This window comes from Nicotiana tabacum, chromosome 11, assembly GCF_000715075.1.
Source record: "Nicotiana tabacum cultivar K326 chromosome 11, ASM71507v2, whole genome shotgun sequence".
Taxonomy (NCBI): Eukaryota; Viridiplantae; Streptophyta; class Magnoliopsida; order Solanales; family Solanaceae; genus Nicotiana; species Nicotiana tabacum.
This window is the reverse complement of record NC_134090.1, coordinates 118,217,139-118,239,290: the sequence shown is the minus strand read 5'-3', so window position 1 is coordinate 118,239,290 and position 22,152 is coordinate 118,217,139. Positions and strand designations below refer to the sequence as shown.

General features: G+C 41.6%; 1 protein-coding gene across 1 annotated transcript; it reads right to left on the bottom strand.

The window, feature by feature from the left end:
* Positions 1-20,446: 20,446 nt before the first annotated feature.
* LOC107793972 (cytokinin dehydrogenase 3-like) lies at positions 20,447-21,443 on the bottom strand. The gene has a single exon (XM_016616421.2). It carries the CDS (start codon positions 21,320-21,322, stop codon positions 20,693-20,695), a length of 630 nt encoding a protein of 209 aa, XP_016471907.1. The 5' UTR covers positions 21,323-21,443; the 3' UTR covers positions 20,447-20,692.
* Between the last annotated feature and the right edge of the window lie 709 nt (positions 21,444-22,152).

The window sequence follows — 22,152 nt, the reverse complement described above, 5'->3', positions numbered from 1 at the left end:
TGTTAGCTGGTTGTTAAAACTGCATAGTTTGGTCATCTAATTTTAGCAATGTTAGAGTACTTGATTGATGCAAGAATTAGTATGTTATAAAAGGAGTAGCTCTGGATCCATGTTCAACTCTCTATTATTTGTAAGCTGGGGTTTAAATCAGATTCACAATCTGTTGCTCATCTTTAGTTCTTGTGTTGTGTTTTTTTCCCGTAAATTCTTAAGGGGATTGGGCTTAGCCTGGGCCCATACGGGGCAGCCTGCTGAGAAATGGGCTCTTCATGCTTGTTTTGTTGCTATCGTTCATTGTGCCCAATTCTGAGCCATATTGTACCCAACATGATTTAATTTATTACATTTTGTATTTGGGCTTCTCTAATACATGAGGACGGTATGGCCATTCTTGACCCAATGTTGGGCTTCATGTTGAGCCCAGCCTTCTCTTGTGTTCTGTTCTGAAAGCTTTAAACGACATTGGGCCTATCTCTGGCCCAAGACCCTTTCAAGTGATTAAAATAATCAGTCTTATCCCGCGTGGATTTACAACTAATAAGGGTAAATTGAACCTTAATTTAGAGTAGACCCAACATCTTGGACCTTTTTAATTAAGTATTGTCCTCCACAAATAGATTGAGGTGTGCCATTTAATTAAATCGCCTATGGCCCTCACAAATACTTTAATTAGATATTAGAACGAATATTCGTAGAAAGACTTAGGCGCATTTAAAATACAATTGTGATTGTGGACACGTTCGCGTGACATACTTACGATTCTAAAAACTAATTCGGGGTATGCATTCGCGCAACTCCGATAAAATCTTCTCAATAATAAAATGGGTTTTCATAGGCTACTAATTTAATTTAGTTCATATAGTCCGAGGTGTGCCATCAAATTTAATCATTCATGGCTCTCGTATTAATCTTATGACTTAGATATAAAAATGACAAATGCTCGTAGTTGCGTTAGGCCCGTTTAATATATCATTGTGATTATGGACACGTTCACGTGACATGATTACGATTTCTAAAAAACAAAACTGGAGTATGCGTTCGTGCAACTTCGGCCAAACTTTCTTAATAATAATAAAGCGTTATTAATCATGGACACGTTCGCGTGACATGATTTTTTGACGCGCCAAACAAATGGGTACACGTACGCGTGACCCGTTTCAAGATAATTTCTTAATTAAAAAAGGCAAATATACATAGGTTCTAAAATGAGTAATTAAACAATTTGATTAAGCCAACTATGATCAAAGCGACCGTGCTAGAACCACAGAACTCAGGAATGCCTAACACCTTCTCCCGGGTTAACAGAATTCCTTACCCGGATTTCTGTGTTCGCAGACCGTAAATAGAGTCAAATTTCCTCGACTCGGGATTTTAAACCGGTGACTTGGGACACCATAAATTATCCCAAGTGGAGACTCTGATGTTTAAGTAAATAATCTCATTTCGATTGTCACTTAAATTGGAAAAGACTCTCTTCTACCCTTTCGGGGGTGGTAAATAGGAGGTGTGACAATAATAAAGCCAAGTATGAGGCCATTAGTGCAGGTCTCGAACTGGATAAAAGCCTGGGGGCCGAGGTGATCGAAGCTAAATGTGATTCCCTCATTGTGATAAATCAAGTCAACGGGACGTTCGAAGTGAAAGAGGAATGAATGCGAAGATACTTGGATAAACTATAGGCAACATTATATCGATTCTAGGAGTGGACCCTGCAATATATACCCCGGGATCAAAACAGCGAAGCTGACGCTCTAGCGAACAAGGGGTCATCGGTTGATGACGATGAATTCAGCTTGGGAACGGTCATCCAACTCATGAAATCGGTAGTGGAAGAAGGCCATGCCAAGATGAACTCGACAAGCTTAGCCTGGGATTGGAGAAACAAGTATATATATTACTTGAAGACAGGGAAGCTGCCCTCGGATCCTAAAGAATCGAGAGCTCTATCCACGAAGGCGGCCAGATTCAGCCCGTCCGAGGATAACACCCTGTTCAGAAGAATGTTCGACGGCCCACTCGCCATATGTCTGCGATCGGGAGACACCGAATATGTTTTGAGTGAAGTTCAAGAAGGAACTTGCGGGAACCATTCGAGGGCCGAATCGTTGGTTAGCACAATAAGAGCTGGCTACTACTGGATCAACATGGAGAAAGATGTGAAGGAATTCGTACGGAAATGTGACGGCTATGAGAGGCACACACGGATGATCCATCAGGCCGGGGAGCTACTGTATTCATTCCTGTTGCCTTGGCTATTGATGAAATGGGGAATGAACATCGTCGGTTCCCTGCCATGGGCACCCAGTAAGGCTCAATTTATATTATTTATGACTGACTATTTTTCTAAATGGGTTGAAGCTCAGGCATTTGAGAAAGTCAAGGAAAAAGAAGTTATTAATTTTATTTGGGACCACATAATATGTTGGTTCGGGATGCTTGCCGAGATCGCATGTGACAACGGGAAGCAGTTCATCGGCAGTAAGGTAAGCAAATTTTTCGAGGGCCATAAGATCAAAAGGATCCTGTCAACACCCTGTATCCTTGTGGGAACGGGCAGGTGGAGTCTACAAACAATATCATACACCAAAACCTTCAGAAAAGGTTGACCTAATCCAAAAGAAAATGGAAGGAAATTTTGCCCAAAGTCTTGTAGGCATATCGTACAACCTCAAAGTCGAGTACCCGGGTCACCCCATTTTTGTTGGTCTACGGTGCCAAAGTGCTTATACTGATCTAGGTAGGAGAACTGAGTTTTAAGTTCCAATATGCTACTGAAGAGTCAAATGGTGAGGCCATGAGCACGAGCCCCAAACTTTTGAATGAGAGGAGTGAGGCCGCCCTTGTCCGGTTAGCTATCCAGAAACAACGGATTGAAAGGTATTACAATCGGAGAGCCAACCTATAACACTTTAATATCGGGGACTTGGTGTTAAGAAAGGTGACACTGAACACCCGAAACCCGAACGAAGGGAAGCTGGGACCAAATTAGGAAGGTCCATATTGAATTGTCGAGATTATCGGTAAAGGTTCATACAAACTCGAAGTAGGGAACGGTGAGCAGCTACCGAACAACTGGAACGTAACCCACTTAAAATGATACTACTACTAAGGTACATCCCCATCATTTTTTTTCTTTTTTATTGTTACATAAATTGCGAAATAGACTAACACTTGCAGGAAACAGCCAAAGGATAATGTAGTTATTAGGCCTGAAAGCACGCGATGCACTCTTTTTCCCTTGAACCGGTTTTATCCCAAATGGATTTTCTGCAAGGTTTTTAACGAGGCAACTGCGGGCCATCACCCTCGGGTAACGATTTTTAGCAAGGAAAGAAACTTTGTGCTTGAACAGTCTAGGCTTGGTGGATAGGATTGTAAGGGACAAACGATCAAATGAACTGTTCCTGCATAGACCACCTAAGTCAAAACACGAAGCTTGTACACACTTACAATCTTGTATATCACGCACATAAATGAAAGAAAGTTTCTACCTTACAGATATATATTTTGTCCCTTAAGACTATTACATTTTGTTGCTTAAGGATATCAAGCCCAAGGGACGCCTCTATCCGGATCCAATAGATCACCCCACTCGGGGACTGTCATCCAAGACAAACTCGGACGGTTAGGGCTATCGAAGCCCGGAGGCATAAAAGCCTATTATGAAGTGCCTAAACTTAAAAGGCTATGGCCACCCCCACTTGGGATTGTCGCCAAGACAAGCTCGGACAACTCGGGCTATCGAAGCCTGGAGGTACAAAGCCTATTAGGCAGTGCCTGATCTTAAAAGGCTACAGCCACCCCAAAAATGGCTCAAAGACGTTCGAAGCCCGTAATAAAAAACATAAAGCCTTCAAAATTCCAAACCAATTCAAATGTTACCCTCGACAAAATTATAGCCAAAAATATCTAAACAAGAACTTTGGGGAAGGCTTCCGGTTATACCGAGCCCCCACGAGTTTCAAATATAACTTACATCATGAACAAGTCTTGCCCGAACCTCCTAACAATGACTTATTACTACGTTTAATTTTGTGCTAAAGCACTTGAAATCTTTGCAATTACAAAAAGATGCTAAAAACAGTGACTCAAAATTTATTGAAAGGGAAAAAAGACTTTATATACATTCTAAAATGTCTTTACAAAGGACAACAAAAACAGCCTCAACAAATGTACAAAATACAAAAACAAAGAAGAAATTCCTAAGGCACCTACGCCCGATCTTCACAAAAACCTGCCTCGTTACCAGAGCCGTCGGGGTCTTCTCCATCTTCGGGTTCATAGGAGCCCTTAGATCCTTCTTCACCCTTGGGTTTAGCCAACTTCTTGGCCTCAACCTCGAGCCTTTTGCCTCTCCTCAGGCATGGATTTCCTCGAGAGTCTCCCTCCGAGACAACCACTTTACGTACTCAACTGTGACTTTTAGGCGGGCCTCGGCTGACTCAACATCGTCCCTTTTACTGGGCCACCATCTCTTCAACATCAGCCCTGGTTGTTTCCGTCTCGGATCTCATTATTTCTAGCTCATTGCCAAAGGCATCTCATTCAGCAATGCCGAGCCCAGTTGAGTTTGGAGGTCCTCAATTTGTCGAGTCCGTGCTTCGCCCTTCTCTTTTTCCACTCGGAGTTGGACCTCTATCGATGCCAGCTGCTCCCTAGCGGTATCCTTCTCCGAAGCCAGCCAGTCCATTTTTCCCTTCCAAACATCGGCCATGGCCTGGACCTCGTTCATTTTAGCCCGGAGTTGGTCGATCCGGTCAATCTTTTGCTGGACCTGCAAGGTTTGATCGTTAGTCGCCGTGTCCAAGTCATTATCGCTAACCTTGAAAATCTTTACCTATCTGATAAATCAGTCTGCTCCTTCTGAGCCGCATCTAACTTGTCCCGAAGATTCTTGACGGCCCCTTTGTGCTGCTCGCTGAGAATCTTATACATGTCTCTTTTCTCAGCAAGCTCCCTGGTCTCGGCCTCGAGCTGGTTAATCTCAGCCCGGTATCAAAGAAAACTTTTGTATACGGCCAAAATCGTGGAGTTCGACTTTGGGGCTACTATAGCACTCTACGAGAAGCTCGAAGCAGAATTTGAAGTGTGACCCCGAGGTGCGTCCCTCGAGGGAGCATATCGAAAGTTCACTATGGTCAATCTCGGAGCAGTACAAATCGATGATCACCATGGGAAGGCAGGAAAGCTCCCAAGGACACGTGGTTAGAGCTAACCAGGTCTGCAAGAATAGTACAAATCCGTACCGAGCCATTATACAACTGTACCAATAACATTTCCTCGTCATTATTAGACATGTACTATATTGGGATTACCCCTCCTATATAAAGATGACCTTTATCATTTTGTAACATACATGAACATTGAATACAACAGAACATTCTCTGCTTTTCTTGCCTAAACGTGTCCAACAATTACTCTACAGGTTTATTACTTGTTCATTTATTGTTCTTCATTTATTGCCTATCATTAACCGCAAAAGGATATCTTAGAATCCGTCGATATCATTGTTTCTTCGTCAATTGTCCATCACTAACTGCCTTAACTAGACCTCGAGGCCCCCTGTTCCAGCCAGCTCGAGGCCCAGTCTTGCGACAACATGGTTTGCATATCTTATTCTCTTTACTTACACTTAGTATCTATTGCCTAACAACTAGTATTAAAATAAATCACATATTTTTAGAACCACAAAATCAAATATAATTGTTAATACCATTTTCAAGGTAAATAGTTTGGCGCCCACCGTGGGGCTAAAAATAATAGTGATTGTTTTGGTGCTAGTTTTCTGATAACACACGTTATTCTTCATACTTTTTCTTGTCAAAGAATTTTTGATTTCAGGCAAAAATATTTCTAGAACACAAAATGTACCTGCTCATGACGTTGAAGGACTTGGAGAAAATAACGACATAGGTCTCGGTGTACCGCTTGTAAACCCTGAGGGAGTGACAAACGAGGAACCAGTTGATATTAGCTCCCACAACGCTCTAAACATGGAAGTAGGCGCAAACCCTGTAAGGAATGGACGCATGGAAGCCCAGGCTGGAGGCCAAGAAGCACGAGGAATGGAAGAATGAGGAGTCAATCTCCAAGTGATATTCGAGATGCTGCAAGCTCAGCAAGTCGCCATCGCTCAAATTCAAAGTCAGAACAAAACCCTTAACACCGCTAAACCAGTAAACATGCAGCACAAACCAGTGCTAGAAAGACTCAATAAAAGCGGCTCGAGGACTAACCCCGCAATCATGAAAATGCTCGAGGAATTGACTAAAAGAATCGTGTCAGGAGAAAAGAAGATAGAGGCTAACGATAAAAAGGTGGAGACATATAACTGGAGGGTCGATTAGATCCCGGGCGCACCCCCGATTCTGAAGGGTGTAGTTTCAAAGAAGTTCGTGCAGAAACCATTCTCGTCAAGTGCGGCTCCAAAGCCTATCTTGAAGAAATTCAAAATGCCTGATATCCCGAAGTATAACGGGAACACGGGCCCTAATAAGCACATTACCGCTTATACTTGTGCTGTAAAAGGGAATGCCTTAAAGGATGATGAGATTGAATCCGTCTTGCTGAAGAAATTTGGAAAAACATTGTCGAAGGGGGCCATGATGTGGTATCACAACCTACCCCCGAACTCGATGGATTTGTTTGCCATGTTGGCAGATGTTTTTGTGAAGACACATGCCATTGCCATCAAGGTTGCTACAAGGAAGTTTGACGTCTTCAATATCAAACAAAGGGAGAATGAGATGCTGAGGGAATTCGTATCTCGCTTCCAGATGGAGAGAATGGAATTACCACCGATCTCCGATGACTGGGCAGTGCAGGCATTCACTCAGGGCTTGAGCGAACGAAACTCGATAGCTTCAAAGCAGCTAAAGCAAAATTTGATCGAATATCCCGCCGTGACTTGGGAAGATGTACACAACAGATATCAATCGAAGATTAGGGTCGAGGACAACAAATTAGGAGCCCCCTCGAGCTCAGTATATCCTAGCAGGCTCTTAACAAAGGAACAAAGGTTTACAGATGGGGAGTCAAGGCCAAACAAAGAAAGATACCATCCATATGTAGAAGATCAAAGAAATGCCCCGAGGCATAGTGCACCTCAAGGGAATCGAAGGACAGATCGAGGTCAGAATTCCCGGGGACTCATGAGTAAATTCGGGTTCGATACGCACACTTTGGCCGGTGGAGGCACCCCGTTTATTTGAGTACAACTTCAACGTTGATGTCTCTGATATCGTATCGTCCATATATAAAATCAAAGATACCAGGTGGCCAAAACCCATACTGTTATATCCTTCACATAGGAACACTAACTTGGTATGTAAATATCACGGCACTCACAGTCATAGGACTGAGGATTGCAGACAACTTCGAGAGGAGGTAGCCCGACTGATCAGCGAAGGGCACCTTCGAGAGTTCCTCAGCGACCGAGATAAAAACCAATTTCGGGAAAGAGAGGCGAACAGGAAGAATGAACCAGAAGAACTGCAGCACGTCATCCACATGATCATTGGAAAGGGTCGACGCCCCACAAGGACTCGTTGTCAAGCGAACGAAAACATCCATCTCCAGGGAAAAGCGAACTCGGGGTTACATACCAGAGGATGCTGTCACATTCAGCGAAGAGGACATTGAGACCTTATCTCAGCCTCATAATGATGCACTAGTAATTTCTTTTCTTCTGAATAAATTTCAAATTAAATATGCGCTCGTGGATCCAGGTAGCTCAGCCAACATAATCAGGTCGAGAGTGGTGGAGCAGCTCGGACTACTCGACCAGATTGTACTCACTTCTCGAGTCCTCAATGGATTAAACATGGCGAGCGAGACAACGAAAGGGGGTATCATCCTCCCAGTCAACATGGCCGGTACAATCCAAGATACCAAGTTTCATTTCATCGAAAGTCACATGAGATACAATGCCTTACTTGGAAGATCGTGGATACACATTATGAGGGCAGTGCCATCAACCCTTCATCAAATGATGAAGTTTTCAACCAAAGATAGAGTAAAAGCAGTGTACGGGGAGCAGCATGCAGCAAGAGAGATGTTCACGGTGCACGACGTGGCACCAGCATCGACGCCCTCTACATTGAAGAAGCCAAAAGACAAGCAAACAGCCAAGTAGCAGCCATAACCTACATTCTCGACTGCACATGAATGAGTGAATAAAGGGTCGTGCTGCGTCCTCGGGAGCATGCAATTAAAATGTATCGAGGCTCAAACGTTATCATTGCTAAGGTGCAACTCTCTCCCTTTTCATTTATGTTTTATACTAACTTATTGCAGGTGTTAGATTGAGAGGAATCGAAGCACTCTCTAGCTCGAAGACCTTGGGTTTTAAAGCATGTGTTGCGCTTTTTTTCCCTCAGATCGAGTTTTAACCCAAACGGGTTTTACCGGTGAGGTTTTTAACAAGGCAACATACATATGCTACCTAAGGAGAACTCATCAAGTATCCGAGGCTTCTCTTTGATCCACCTCAAATACTGGGGGGCATCACCCGGGAGGTCACCTCTTCAAAAAAATCAAACTATGCCTAGGAGGACCTCGATAGGAGAATGTTGTATTGGGCCAAACGATCAAATGAACCGTTTCCATATAGAATAATCAAGCCTCCAAAAGCAAAAAATATGTACGCATATATCAAGTAACTAAGGAAGCCTTTTTGCTTATCAAAATACTTTGTGCCTCGAAGAATTTCACTACTATCTCATAGGACGGCTCAAGGGCCAAAAATCCTCGAACACTCGGGGACTTTCATCAACAGTCAGCTCATCGAGCCATCAAAAACTCGAATTCATAAGACCTCGATCAGGCAACTTCTAGCTCATAAGCCCTTAGTGAGGCAACATCAAATCCGTAATTCCTCAACGAGGCATGCCCAAACTTATAAGACCTTAAAAAGGCATAACCCCGATATTAAGGCCAAGGCTAAATATCTGAACTTGTAAGACCCCTAAAAAGGCATACCCTCGATGTAGATGCCGAGCTCATCTCACCCAAGACTAAAGGCTACGGCAGAACATGAAGACTACAGTCATATCAAAAGGCTTCGGGTAAATTAACGTGGCTCGGAGACGTCCGACCACCACCATAAAATTAAAGGCCTTCAAATACGTCAAAAATACTTTGAAAAGAACCGGTTAATCAAGCTACCCTTGGCATAAGCAAAGGAGCTTCAATCATATCAGCTCCAAATAATGAAAAGGCTTCGAGACAATCAGCCTTCACGAGAAAGGCTTCGAAAAATCAGCCTTCAAGAGAACCTCCCGAGGTACTCAATAATCGTCACATATCTACTCATAATCGAGGTTCTTATTTGAGCCGTCGAAGGTTCAGACGAACACAAAACATGCCAAGGCATAATCAAAACTTAAAAGTCTTTAGCCGAAATGGGGGAAAACTATAAGACAAATTAGAGGTCAAATCAACCCAACATAAAAAGATCCTCAAGGCCAATATAAAGAGCCTCAGGGCCGATCTACGGAGCCTCAGGGCCTAGCTAAAGAGCCTAAAGGACAATATGTTGAATACCTAGGGTCAATGAGCCCGAGTCAAAACTTGATTCAAGGACCGAGCCCTAAACGGTCAACTATTATCAATTACTCATCAAGAACAACCTAAGGGTTCTTGTCTTAGAGTCCAACATATTGGACTAATTATCGGCAAGCATCAAAACTCAAAACATAAACAAAGACACAAGCAAGTGGAAATTTATATAAAGGAAAAACCAAAGGGTTCCTTTCTTATTATAAATAATGGTACAAAGATATATTTACAACAAAACCTAGTCTATCCTCAGGAACTTAGCCTTTCCCCCCTCGGGGGCTATGTCTCCATTGGCTCCCTCGGGACCAGCTCCCTCACGGGCCTCCTCGTTGTCATCAGCATCAGAAATGAGGAACTTGGCATCGAACTCATCTGCCTTGGCCTGCTCTATCTCTTCCGAGAGATCGAAGCCTTTACCATGAATTTCCTCGGGATTTTCCCTCTAGGATCTGCATCGGACATATTCATTGCTTCTCCTCTCTCAATCGGAATCCCCTCTCAACTTCGTACGAGCTTCAACATCATCTTTCAGATAGATTGCCACCTTCTTATCAGTCTTTGCTTGGACCTATTCGGCTTGACAGTCCACAACTTTGGCCTTCATCTTCAAAAGATCTGTTTCAAGCTTCGCAACCTTGCTCGTCTGGACCAAGTTGCTTTCTCGAGCATTACGAAGTTGTATCTTGAGGGCGGAGGCCTTAGCCAAAGCATTCCTTTTGGCCGCAACATGAGTATCTATATGTGCCTTCAATTCGTTGCATTCAGAATTAACCTGGTTGGCTTCACCCCGAAGGCATTCCAGCATATCTGTCTTTCTCTGCAACTGAGATACCAAAATGATAGTTTCTAAAGATGGGAGAAGAAGCCTGTATTCCCCCAAAATAGTGGTTACCTATTTCTCAAGGTAGTTTTTGTAATCGTGACTTCGGTTCAATTACGATCGAAGATGTATCAGCTCTCTTGTCTTCTTCTCACAAAGAATCTTGAGAGATTTCTCCCTACTCAAGGCTGGCTTAATCACTTAGTTAATCTCTCACTAAAAATCTATAATTATTCAATTATCCACATAATTAAGAATTATCTCAAATTACTTAAAATATTGCTCATTTTTAGCACACCTTATACACCCCACTATCATCAGTGGCGAAGCCAGAAATGTTTTCAAGGATGCTCAGACTTGAAAGAACTAAAAATAATTCCCGACAAAGGGTGTTCAATATATATTTTATACATCTAAAATTAATATTTTTCTTATATACATAGTGTAATTTTTCGTAATATTTCGGTGAAGGGTGGTCAGTATACCACCCTTATACAAAGGTGGCTTCGCCCCTAACTATCATGGTCATGTGGTACCTTGTATGACACTAATCCATAAATATCAGGTATTATAACTCGGACCATATTTTTACCCCAAATTCTTAAACCTCGACGAAACTCATTTCCTTCGATTCGCTTACCCTCTCACCTTCATGAATTTACTTATCACTTGTTTGAAATAGCATAATGCTTATAATCTCAAAATAATCTCATTCCCGAACTTACGTCGATTAACTTACCGCGAAACTTCAACGTACGAAAATACAAGATTTAACCTCTCATTTTTGAGCTTCCATAAATTTACTTATGGAGTACTTCCGCGTACGAAAACACGGGTTGTAACAATAAAGATTTTCCTAAAAAAGGTAAAAGAAAATTATGGCAAACGAACCTTTAATAATGTGGCAGTGTGTGATTTGTCAAGGTGTAACCCAATGTGAATTAAATTATCAAATCCATATGTATAGATCCAACTAAGGCTGGGATGTGGGCCGAGCTCGAGTCTAAGTAGGCTTTGTGGGCCGGTCCTAAGTGGGCCCCATCCCAACTTAAACGGGCTTCACGGGCCCGGGCTTCGTGGGCTTTTTGCAGGAACTGGCCTGGGGCCGGGCCCACAAACTAATGATCCCGAGCTACGTGGGCCGGTCTCGGACCTAAGTGGGCCCAAGTGGGCCTAAGTGGGCTCAATAAATACTTTCTATTTTTTTTAAAATTTTATAGAAGTTAGAGAAAAAATGGTAATAAAAATATCTAAGGCATTTCCTTGTAAATTATATTATATAATTGTGACCTAAATTTTTTAATTCAAATTCAAAGACAAAAATATTGTAAAGAGATATTCAAAGCAATGAATTATAATTTTATTATAACATTAAAAAAATATGACAATATCTTTCTTAGTCTTCCTCCACCTATAGAATGAGCACAACAAGGTACTAATACCACCATTGAGAAGAAAAAGAAACTAATCAAGATGTGCCAAAATACAAGTTACATATTAATTTTTGTTCATACAAGTTACATGGTATCTCTTACAAATTTCGTAAATCCTTCAAGGTCCGGAAGAATTTCCGTTGGTGGTGGCGGAAAAGAAGTTTGGTCATCACCGCTTCCGGCCGAAGCAACATCCTCCGCAAGTTTAGCTAGCATTTCTTCGTAAGCTTCGTCTACCTCTCGGTAAATTATAATAAACTATTATCACTATCAAGAATAGCAGGTGTAGGACGGTAACAAGTTTGGGTCGGGGAGCCGGGGGAAGTGGAGGAGGAACAGATTGGCCACTAGATTCACCACTCTTGGATTTTTCCTTATTTTTACTAAATATTTTTTAAGGAATAAACCATCTTAATTAATCAAGCAATACAAAGTAAATAAAACAAACAAAACTATAATATTAAAACATAAGAGTTGGAACGAGTTTACAGAATTGACGAACAACTTGTTGAAAATTAATTATTATTGAAGACTTGAAGACTTCCATTCACCAACTTCACAATGTTTCACAAATTGTAACAATAAAGTAAGTAATTATAGAAGAAAATTAGAGAGAGGTTGAGAGAGACTGAGAGAGATGGATGATTTTGTGAGAAAAATGAAAGAATGAAGGGGTATTTAAAGTTAAAAATAATGGAAAAGAGTAATTATAAAAAGTTTGGGATTAAAACAGAGTTGGGGGTTAAATGGCTATTTTGTAAATAGCCAACAACTATTTTGGCAGAGGAAACAGATAGATTTTATATGCCCAAATGGGGAGATTTTCTTTTTAAAATTATGGTCGTTGGGACCATTTGAACCATTTAGGCCCCCTGCTAGGACAGGGTTGGTCTCGGTCTCAAACGGTCCAGTCTCGTGGGCCTCAAGATGACAGTACCTCAAAGTCTCTACAGTCGTCTCGCCTCACTAGTAATGTAGCTTATGTAGGGTACCTGGATCTGTACACGAAAAACATGTGCAGGAAAGGGCATGAGTAGACCACAACAGTACCCAGTAAGTGCCAAGCCTAACCTCGGTACCTAGTAAGTGTCAAGCCTAACCTCGGTCGAGTAGTCATGAGATCAGGTCAGGGCCCTACTGGTATATATATAATAAAATGAGACAGAATGAAATATTGCAGTAAAGATAAATACTAAAATTTAACGAGAATGAAATCACAGAAAAATAATAGCTCAGTACACAGATATAACAACAGTGGATCTCCCGGGATACCCTCCCGTAGTCCCAAACGTAAATGTACAGAGGATCTCCCAGGATACCGTCCCGTAGTCCCAAATGTAAATATGCTGGGGGATCTCCCGAAATACCGTTCCGCAGCCCCAAAATAAATATGCAGCTGAACCAAACAGAGATAGAAGTCACAACAAGAAAACCACAATATAGACTAAGTCTGAGTCAAGGGAGAACATGAAATTTCACTAAAACATGCTATATAAAGTTCAGATAGGCAATTAAAGCAGTTAAGACAGTTAAGGCACGTAGACATGCTTTCCTAAACTAAACAGGATAGTTACATATACTAGTTTTGCTCAATTAAAGGAAAACAGATATTTACTTAATGAAAATGGGGGTTTTTAGACAAATAGTCCGTGTACGTACTCGTCACCTCACATACGCGACACTCATATATCAAATAGTACTAAATCCTTAGGGGAGTTTCCCTACACAATGTTAGGCAAGCCACTTACCTCGAACCAAGCTCAAATCAATCCGACATAATGATCTTTCTACGACTATCCGGCTCCAGATGGCCCAAATCTAGCCAAATCAATTACATAACGTAAATATAACTACAAACAACTAATTTAGCTAATGAAATCAAAGCTTAGACAAGAAATAGGAAAACTCCCAAAAATCCTCCCCGGGCCCACATCTAGGAATAAGGTAAGTCATAAATTATGAACACCCATTCACTCATGAGATCACTCGTGCAAAAATCATCCAAATCTGACACCTGAATCCCACTCAAATCTCAGATTTTTGGTTGGGGAAATTTTTCCCCAATTTCCCTACTTCCTCACTCAAATTCATTAATTTAATGAAGAAAACAACTATGAATTAATGAAATATAATCAAAATAGGATTAGGAATCTTTACCCAATGATTTCCTCTGAAAAACTCTCAAAAAATCGCCTTCCTCCATGCTCAAAATCGAATTTTATGGAATGAACACCAAACCCTCGGATCTCTCTTTTTCTACTAGACAAAACGCACTTGCGGACCCTTGCGTGTGGCGCCTCACCTGCGGGAATTCCATTGCAGGTGTGGAAAACACTAAAGTGGGTTGGGACCGCATCTGCGAGCAGTAGGCCGCACCTGCGAGCCTGCTCCTACGGTCCCCAACCGTTTTTGCGCCTCCGTTTATGCGGATTCCTTATCGCATCTGCAGACCCAGCTGGTCTAGGAAAATTTTTGCTTCTGTGGTTGCTTAGCCGCTTCTGCGACTCCGCACCTGCAGTCCAAAATGTGCAGGTGCGAAAACACTAGGTGTAGCAACTTCAGCAATTTGTATAAGTCCCAAACCAATCCATTATGCACCCAGAGGCCCCCGGGACCTCAACCAAACATACCAACCAATCCTATAACATCATATGAACTTAGTCGAGTCCTCAAATAACATCAAACAACGCTAAAATCATGAATCACCCTCCAATTCAAACTTAAAGAACTTGAAACTTTAAATTTCTACAACCGATGTCGAAACCTATCAAACCATGTCCAACTTATCCCAAATTTTGCACACAAGTCATGCTCCCTCCGTTTCATATTAGATGAGGTACTTTTCTTTTTAATCTATTCCAAAACAAATGACATATTTCTAAATTTGGAAATAATTCAACTTTAAACTCTTCATTTTACCCATTTACCCTTAATTAGAAGCTTTTATAGCCACACAAATGTCATGGCCCCAAAAACCTTTTACCCCTTAAGCTTTAAGACCACAAGTTTCAAAAATCTTCTTCTTTTTTCATAAACTCTATGTCGAGTCAAACTACCTCATCTAATATAAACGGAGGGAGTATTCAATATTATGGACCTACTCCAACTTCGGAATCGAAGTCGCCCACGATATCAAAAATTCCATTACCGACCCAAAACTCCAAAAATTCGATTTTCGCCATTTCAAGCCTAAATAAGTTGCAGACCTCCAAAACATAATACGGACATGCCCCTAAGCCCAAAATCACTCAACGGAGCTAACGGAATCGAAGGAACTCCATTCAGGAGCCGTCTTCACACTGTTCAGACTACGGTCCAACTCTTAAGACTTTAAGCTCCCATTTAAAGACTAAGTGTCCCAGAACACTCCGAAACTCAAAACAAATCATCCCGACAAGTCACAATAGCAGAGAAAGATAACGAGGAAGCAGTTAATCGGGGTTCAGGGCATTAGTTCTCCAAACGACCGGCCGGGTCATTGCATCCTCCCCCTCTTAAAACATTCGTTCGTCCTCGAACAAGAATAGAGACATACCTAAAGTGGTGAAAAGATGAGGATAACGGCTACGCATATCCTGCTCGGCCTCCCAAGTCGTATCCTCGATCGGTTGACCCCGCCACTGAACCTTTACTGATGCAATGTTCTTTGACCTCAGCTTTCGAACCTGCCTGTCCAATATGGCCACTGGCTCCTCAACATAAGATAGATCCTTGTCCAACTGGACTGAGCTGAAATCCATTACGTGACACGGGTCACCATGATACCTTCGGAGCATCGAAACATGAAATACCGGATGAACCTGCCTGTCCAATATGGCTACTGGCTCCTCAACATAAGATAGATCCTTGTCCAACTGGACTGAGCTGAAATCCATTACGTGACACGGGTCACCATGATACCCTCGGAGCATCGAAACATGAAATACCGGATGAACTCCTACCAAGCTGGGAGGTAAGGCAAGCTCATAAGCAACCTCCCCAACATGCCACAACACCTCAAAGGGACCAATAAACCTTGGGCTGAAGTTGCCTCTCTTTTCGAATCTTATAACGCCCTTCATGGGCGAAACCCAAGCAAGACCCGATCTCCAACCATAAATGAAACATCGTGAACCTGCAGGTTCGCATAACTCTTCTGTATGGACTGGGCTGGCGAAGTCTATCTTGAATCACCTTAACCTTCCCCAAGGCGTGCTAAACAAAATTTATGCCCAATAACCTAGCCTCGCCTAGGTCAAACCAACCCACTGGGGACCAACACCGCCTACTATACAGAGCCTCATACAATGCCATCTGAATATTGGAGTGATAACTGTTGTTGTAGCCAAACTCCGCAAGTGGAAAGAACTGATCCCAATAACCTCAAAACTCCATCACACACACACAGAGCATATCCTCAAGAATCTAAATAGTACGTTCGGACTGTCCGTCCATCTGGGTGAAATGTTGTGCTCAACTCCACCCGAGTACCCAACTCATGCTGTATGACTCTCTAGAACCGTGATGTAAACTGTGTGCCCCGGTCAGAGATGATAGATACCGGTATGCCATGGAGTTTGACAATCTCATAGATATAAACTCAAGCCAGCTACTCGAAAGAATAGGTAGTGATCACAGAAAGGAAATGAGGCAACTTGGTCAGCCTATCTATAATCACTCAAACTGCATCAAACTCCCACTGAGTCTGTGGGAGTCCAACAATGAAATCCATAGTGATCCACTCCCATTTCCACTCTGGAATCTCTAACTTCTGAAGTAATCCACCCGGTCGTTGATGCTCATACTTAACCTGCTGGCAATTTAGACACCGAGCAACATATTCCACTATGTCCTTCTTCATCCTCCTCCACTAATAATGTAGTCTCAAGTCCTAATACATCTTCGCGGCACCCGGATGAATAGAGTACCCCAAGCTATGAGCCTTTTGAAGAATCAACTCACGCAAACCATCCATATTAGGCACACATAGCCTGTCTGCCTACATCCTTAATGCACCATCGTCCCCAATAGTAACCTCCTTAGAATCACCGTGCTGAAACTTGTCCTTAAAGACAAGCAGATATGGGTCATCATACTGACGCTCCCTGATATGATCATAAAGAGAAGACTGGGAGACCAGACAATCCAATACTCGACTCAGCTCAGAAATATCCAATCTCACAAACTGGCGAGATAAGGCCTGAACATCCATCACTATGGGCCTCTCTACTACTGCTAGATATGCTAAACTCCCCAAACTCTCTACCCGACGATTCAAGGCATCGGCCACCATATTGGCCTTCCCTGAGTGGTACAAAATAGTGATATCCTAGTCCTTAAGCAGCTTTAACCACCTCCTCTGACGTAAATTAAGATCCTTCTGCTTGAACAGATGCTGCAAACTCCGATGATCAGTATAGATCTCACAAGGGACACCATACAAATAGTGCCTCCAAATCTTTAAGACATGAACAATAGCTGCTAGCTCAAGGTCATGGACATGATACTTCTTTTCATACACCTTCAGGTGTCTGTACGCGTAGGCAATCACCCTACGGTCCTGCATCAACACCACGGCGAGGCCAACTCGTGATGCATCACAATAGACTATATAAGACCCCGAACCTGTAGGCACTATCAATATTGGGGTTGTAGTCAAAACTGTCTTGAGCTTTTGAAAGCTCTCCTCATACTCCTCCGTCCACCTAAACGGAGCACCCTTCTGGGTTATCCTGGTCATATATGTTGTAATAGATGAGAATTCCTTAACAAATCGACGGTAATAACCTGCCAAACCAAGAAAACTCCGGATCTCTATAGCTGAGGACGGCCTGGACCAACTCTGCACTTCTTCCACCTTCTTCGGATTCACCTTGATCCCTTCACTCGACACTACGTGACCCAAAAGTACCACAAACTCCATCCATAACTCACATTTTGATAACTTTGCATATAATTTATTATCTTTCAAGGTCTAAAGCACTATCCTTGGGTGTTGCTCATGATCTTCCCGACTCTAGGAGTACACCAGAATGTCATCAATAAAGACAATGAAGAACGAGTCAAGATATGACTGGAATACAATGTGCATCAAATTCATAAATGATGCTGGGCGTTGGTCAACCCAAATGATATAACAAGGAACTCGTAATGACCATACCGAGTCCTGAAAGCAGTCTTCGGGATATTTGGCTCCCTAATCTTCAATTGATGATAACCTGAATGCAAATCAATCTTGGAAAACACTCGAGCACCCTGTAGCTAATCAAATAGGTCATTAGTACGAGGCAAAGGATATCGGTTCTTCATTGTAACTTTGTTCAACTGGCAATAATCAATGCATATATGCATAGAACCGTCCTTTTTCTTCACAAACAAGACAAGAGCACCCCAAGGTGACACACTGAGCTGAATAAAGCCCTTATCAAAAAATTATTGTAAATGTTCCTTCAACTCAGGAGGGGCTATATGATCAGGAGGAATAGAGATGGACTGAGTGCCCGACAACAAATCAATGCCAAAATCAATATCTCTGTCGGGCGGTAAGCCTAGAAGTTTAGCTGGAAACACATCAAGGAAATCCCTCACTACTGGGACTGAATCAACTGTAGAGGTATCAATACTAACATCTCTCACATAAGCTAGATACGCGTCACACCCCTTCTCAACCATTTGCTTAGCTTTAAGAAATAAAATAACTCTACTGGGAGTGTAATCTAAAGTACCCCTCCACTCTAATTATGGTAAACCTGGCATAGCCACTATCACGATCTTGGCATGACAATCAAGAATAGCATAATGGGGCGACAACCAGTCCATGCCCAAGATAACATCAAAATCTACCATGCCGAGCAATAATAAATCGGCTCTGGTCTCAAAACCACTAAAAGCAATCAAACACGAACCACAACAAGAGAATCTCCCACAGGAGTAGACAGAGCCTCAGGGATGCATGGCGCGCGGAGTTTGAGCAGTTGCGCCAGGGTACTATGATTGTTTTAGAGTATGGTGTCCGTTTCAATGACTTGGCTAGACATGAATCGGCCTTGGTTTCTATAGTTCGAGAGAGGGTTCGCCGATTTATTGAGGGGCTCATTCCCAGCATCAGGTTTAGCATGGCTTGGGAGTTAGAAATGGATATAGCGCATCAACAGGTGGTGCGTATTGCTAGGAGAGTAGAGGTCATGCTTGCTCGGGATAGAGAGGAGAGAGAGGCCAAGAGGTCTCAAGAGTCGGGCCATTATTCTGGTTTCTGTGCCCCAGCTGGAGTTCATCATGGTAGGGGCTATATGAGTCGCCCCATGCTAAAGCTCTTCCAGCATCCATTGGTATTCCAGCTCCTCCAAGACCTCAAGAGCCTTATTATGCACCTCCAGTATCTAGTGTGCCTCATGCACGGGGTGCTTTCAGTGGTCAACAATAGACTTAGCCCGAGCCAGTCACAGCCTCCATGCCCTCCAGAGCTTGTTTTGAGTGTGGCGATACTTGTCATATGGTGAGGGATTGTCCCTGGTTTAGGAGGGGTGCGCCTCCACAGACTTCTCAGCCACAACGTGCTCCATAGGGTTCCCAAGCTATGATTACAGCACCAGCTGCCACTCCACCTGCTCAGCCAGCTCGAGGTAGAGGTCGGGGAGGTAGAGGTCGCCCTAGAAGGGGGAGTACAGGCCAGATGCTATGCCTTTCCTGCTCGTACAGAGGTTGTTGCTTCCGATTTTGTTATTACAGGTATTGTTTCGGTCTGTCATAGAAATGCATCGATTCTATTCGATCCAGGCTCCACTTATTCCTATACGTCCTCTTATTTTAACCCTCATTTAGGTGTATCTCGAGATTTTTTGAGTTCCCTGTGATTTAGAGAAACTGTTGCATTGGCCAGGCACTGGATATGTACTTATCACATGCAACTAAATGTATTCTCTTCTTACTACATTTGAAATAAGTTGATCCTACCAGGTTAAAAAGCTGAATTTTCTCCAAAGACATATATCCAATAGATGCAGAAAGGTAGATACAGCCAAAAAAAGGAGTGATTAGTAGATATAGTGTATCTACACTTTCCCAGAAAAAAAAAAAATCTACACTTTTGCTAAAAAAACCCTCTCATGATGGTCCCAAAATATAACATGCTTCTAAACTTAACCACATTTTCTAAGAGATTCCATTTCGTAATTAGCTACTTATAATACATTCCATGGAACTTATCTGGAAAAAAACAATCGGAGAAAGATGAAAATTTATAGAAATTTTTTTTATTGCAAATTTAACTTGTAAACCTTAATTTTAAAGACTTTTTTTTAATGGATAATGTAAAGAATCTTTTTACCCTATAAGGCCATAACATAAGAGATAATTATATATATGTTACCGCCTATAATGGGTTTGAATCAATTATATACGTAAAAATTAAAGTGATATGTTAAAATTGGTAAGGTTAACTGAATTGTCCGTGTATATAAGTTAAATTCTATATAAATAAAATTAAAACTCCTAAAGGCTACGTATCCAGGGGTGGATCCACCTTGCGACTTACGGATTCAGGTGAACCCCGTAGCTTTTGTCTAGAGAGTGTAAATGTGTTCGAAAAATTCACTAAATCTAGAAATATTTGAATGTGAACCCAATTACTATTGAAAATTTATTCGATGTCGTTGCAGGAACCCATAAACATCAAATCCTGGATCCGCCTCTGCTAGTAGTATAAAAAAAAATTACACAATCAAATCATTTTTAGATCACTTTTATCATATAAACTACCTTATTTTCAAGATTACAAATCTCATTTTTTATTGATTATTACCTACAAAATTCTTTTAGGTTGCCTGAAAGTATGAATAATTTCTTTACATTGTCCATGTATACAAGTTAAACCATAAATGAAACGTACGACATATATCTGTATCTAGCTACCTGTAATAACATCCATATCATGAACGTTACTAATTTGAGGACCATAACGAAAAGTTTGGCCACTGATTCCAGCATTAGATAAAGTTCCACCAACAGTGAGGTACAGAAAATCAGTCCACGAGACAGGAGCAAGTCCATGCACAAGTGTGGCATTCAAAACATCAATCCAAAGCTGCTCACCTCCAACATCTGCATAAAACCCTAACGAAGCATCCCAACTAACCCTAATTCCAGTTCTGTAGTTATTCTTTAAAGAATTCATATCCACCACAACCCCGTTTCGCGCCATGGCCTGGCCCCTCACTGAGTGGCCATGCCCTCTCGCCGCGATGGTAAAAGGGATATGCGTATTATAGGATAACTTGATGAGATCGAGTATATCGTTAATGGTGGATGGATAAAGAACTGCAGCTGGTGTTTCTTTAACAATATTTCCAAAATCAGTGGAAGCTGCCTCTATGGCATCTGAGTCTGTACTAAGCCTAGCTGCAATATCAAGGGAAAGAAGTTCATGAGGAATACTTGAAGCGTTCCAATAAGTCTTCAACTTCCCTATTATGGACATTAAATGACTCATGATGAACAAAAAAATGAAGTAGCCTGGGGCAAAAAACTTAGCCATTTTACATGCATGTGGTAAAATTAAAGAGACACATATAATATAATGTAGAAATAGGAGAAAGAGTGTTGATATTATGAAGGTGATTTTGGTGAAGCAAAGAGAGATATGGTATGAGGATATATATAAGAGGAAAAACTGAATGAAAACGAGGAACACATCTTTGATAAAGTACATGGAGAAGAAAAGTGTTTTTTTTCAAGATACGAAAATGATACACTTTTCTGATGCTTTTTGCCTTTATTTTTCGAATGTCTTGTCTTTCTCATGGAACGGCGATTATAATTAGATACACTCAAAGATTCGCATAGCCAGCCGTTAGTTTTCTTCTTTCTTGTGGGCTTTATGTATATATTATTTGTGTTATTACACAAGACCAAACCACATTATATTTGGCCTTAGCTATCTACTTTGATATAATGGTCTTTGGTTATATTTTTGTTTGTTTTCTATTTAAGGAATGGATGATGGCCATAATTAGGTACAGACGAAAAATATTTTGAAAAAATGTCCTTTCTAGATTTGATGTGATTCTCCTGTATCTTTGATCAGTTAATAGGAGAATAATGTGAAAACAGCATTTGATACGATTCTCCTTCATATCTATGAGTTAATTATCACTACGAGAAGGTGAATATACCGGAAAGTCAGAAGAAAAACTTAGATTTTCTTCATCATTAAAAGATCTTGTTTGTAGGTATTTGAGGTAACATCATAATATGAAAAGTCAAGTTCCATGCATGAATAATTACAAGCCTTGTCTTGTCCTCTTCAGTATATTTAATCACTTTCAACCGTCAATATATATCCTGCTTTCTTAGTTTCATTTTATT

What these genes read in the sequence shown, in the direction of transcription:
- LOC107793972 (XM_016616421.2), bottom strand. Translation starts at nt 21,322, where the DNA reads ATGGCTAAGTTTTTTGCCCCAGGCTACTTCATTTTTTTGTTCATCATG.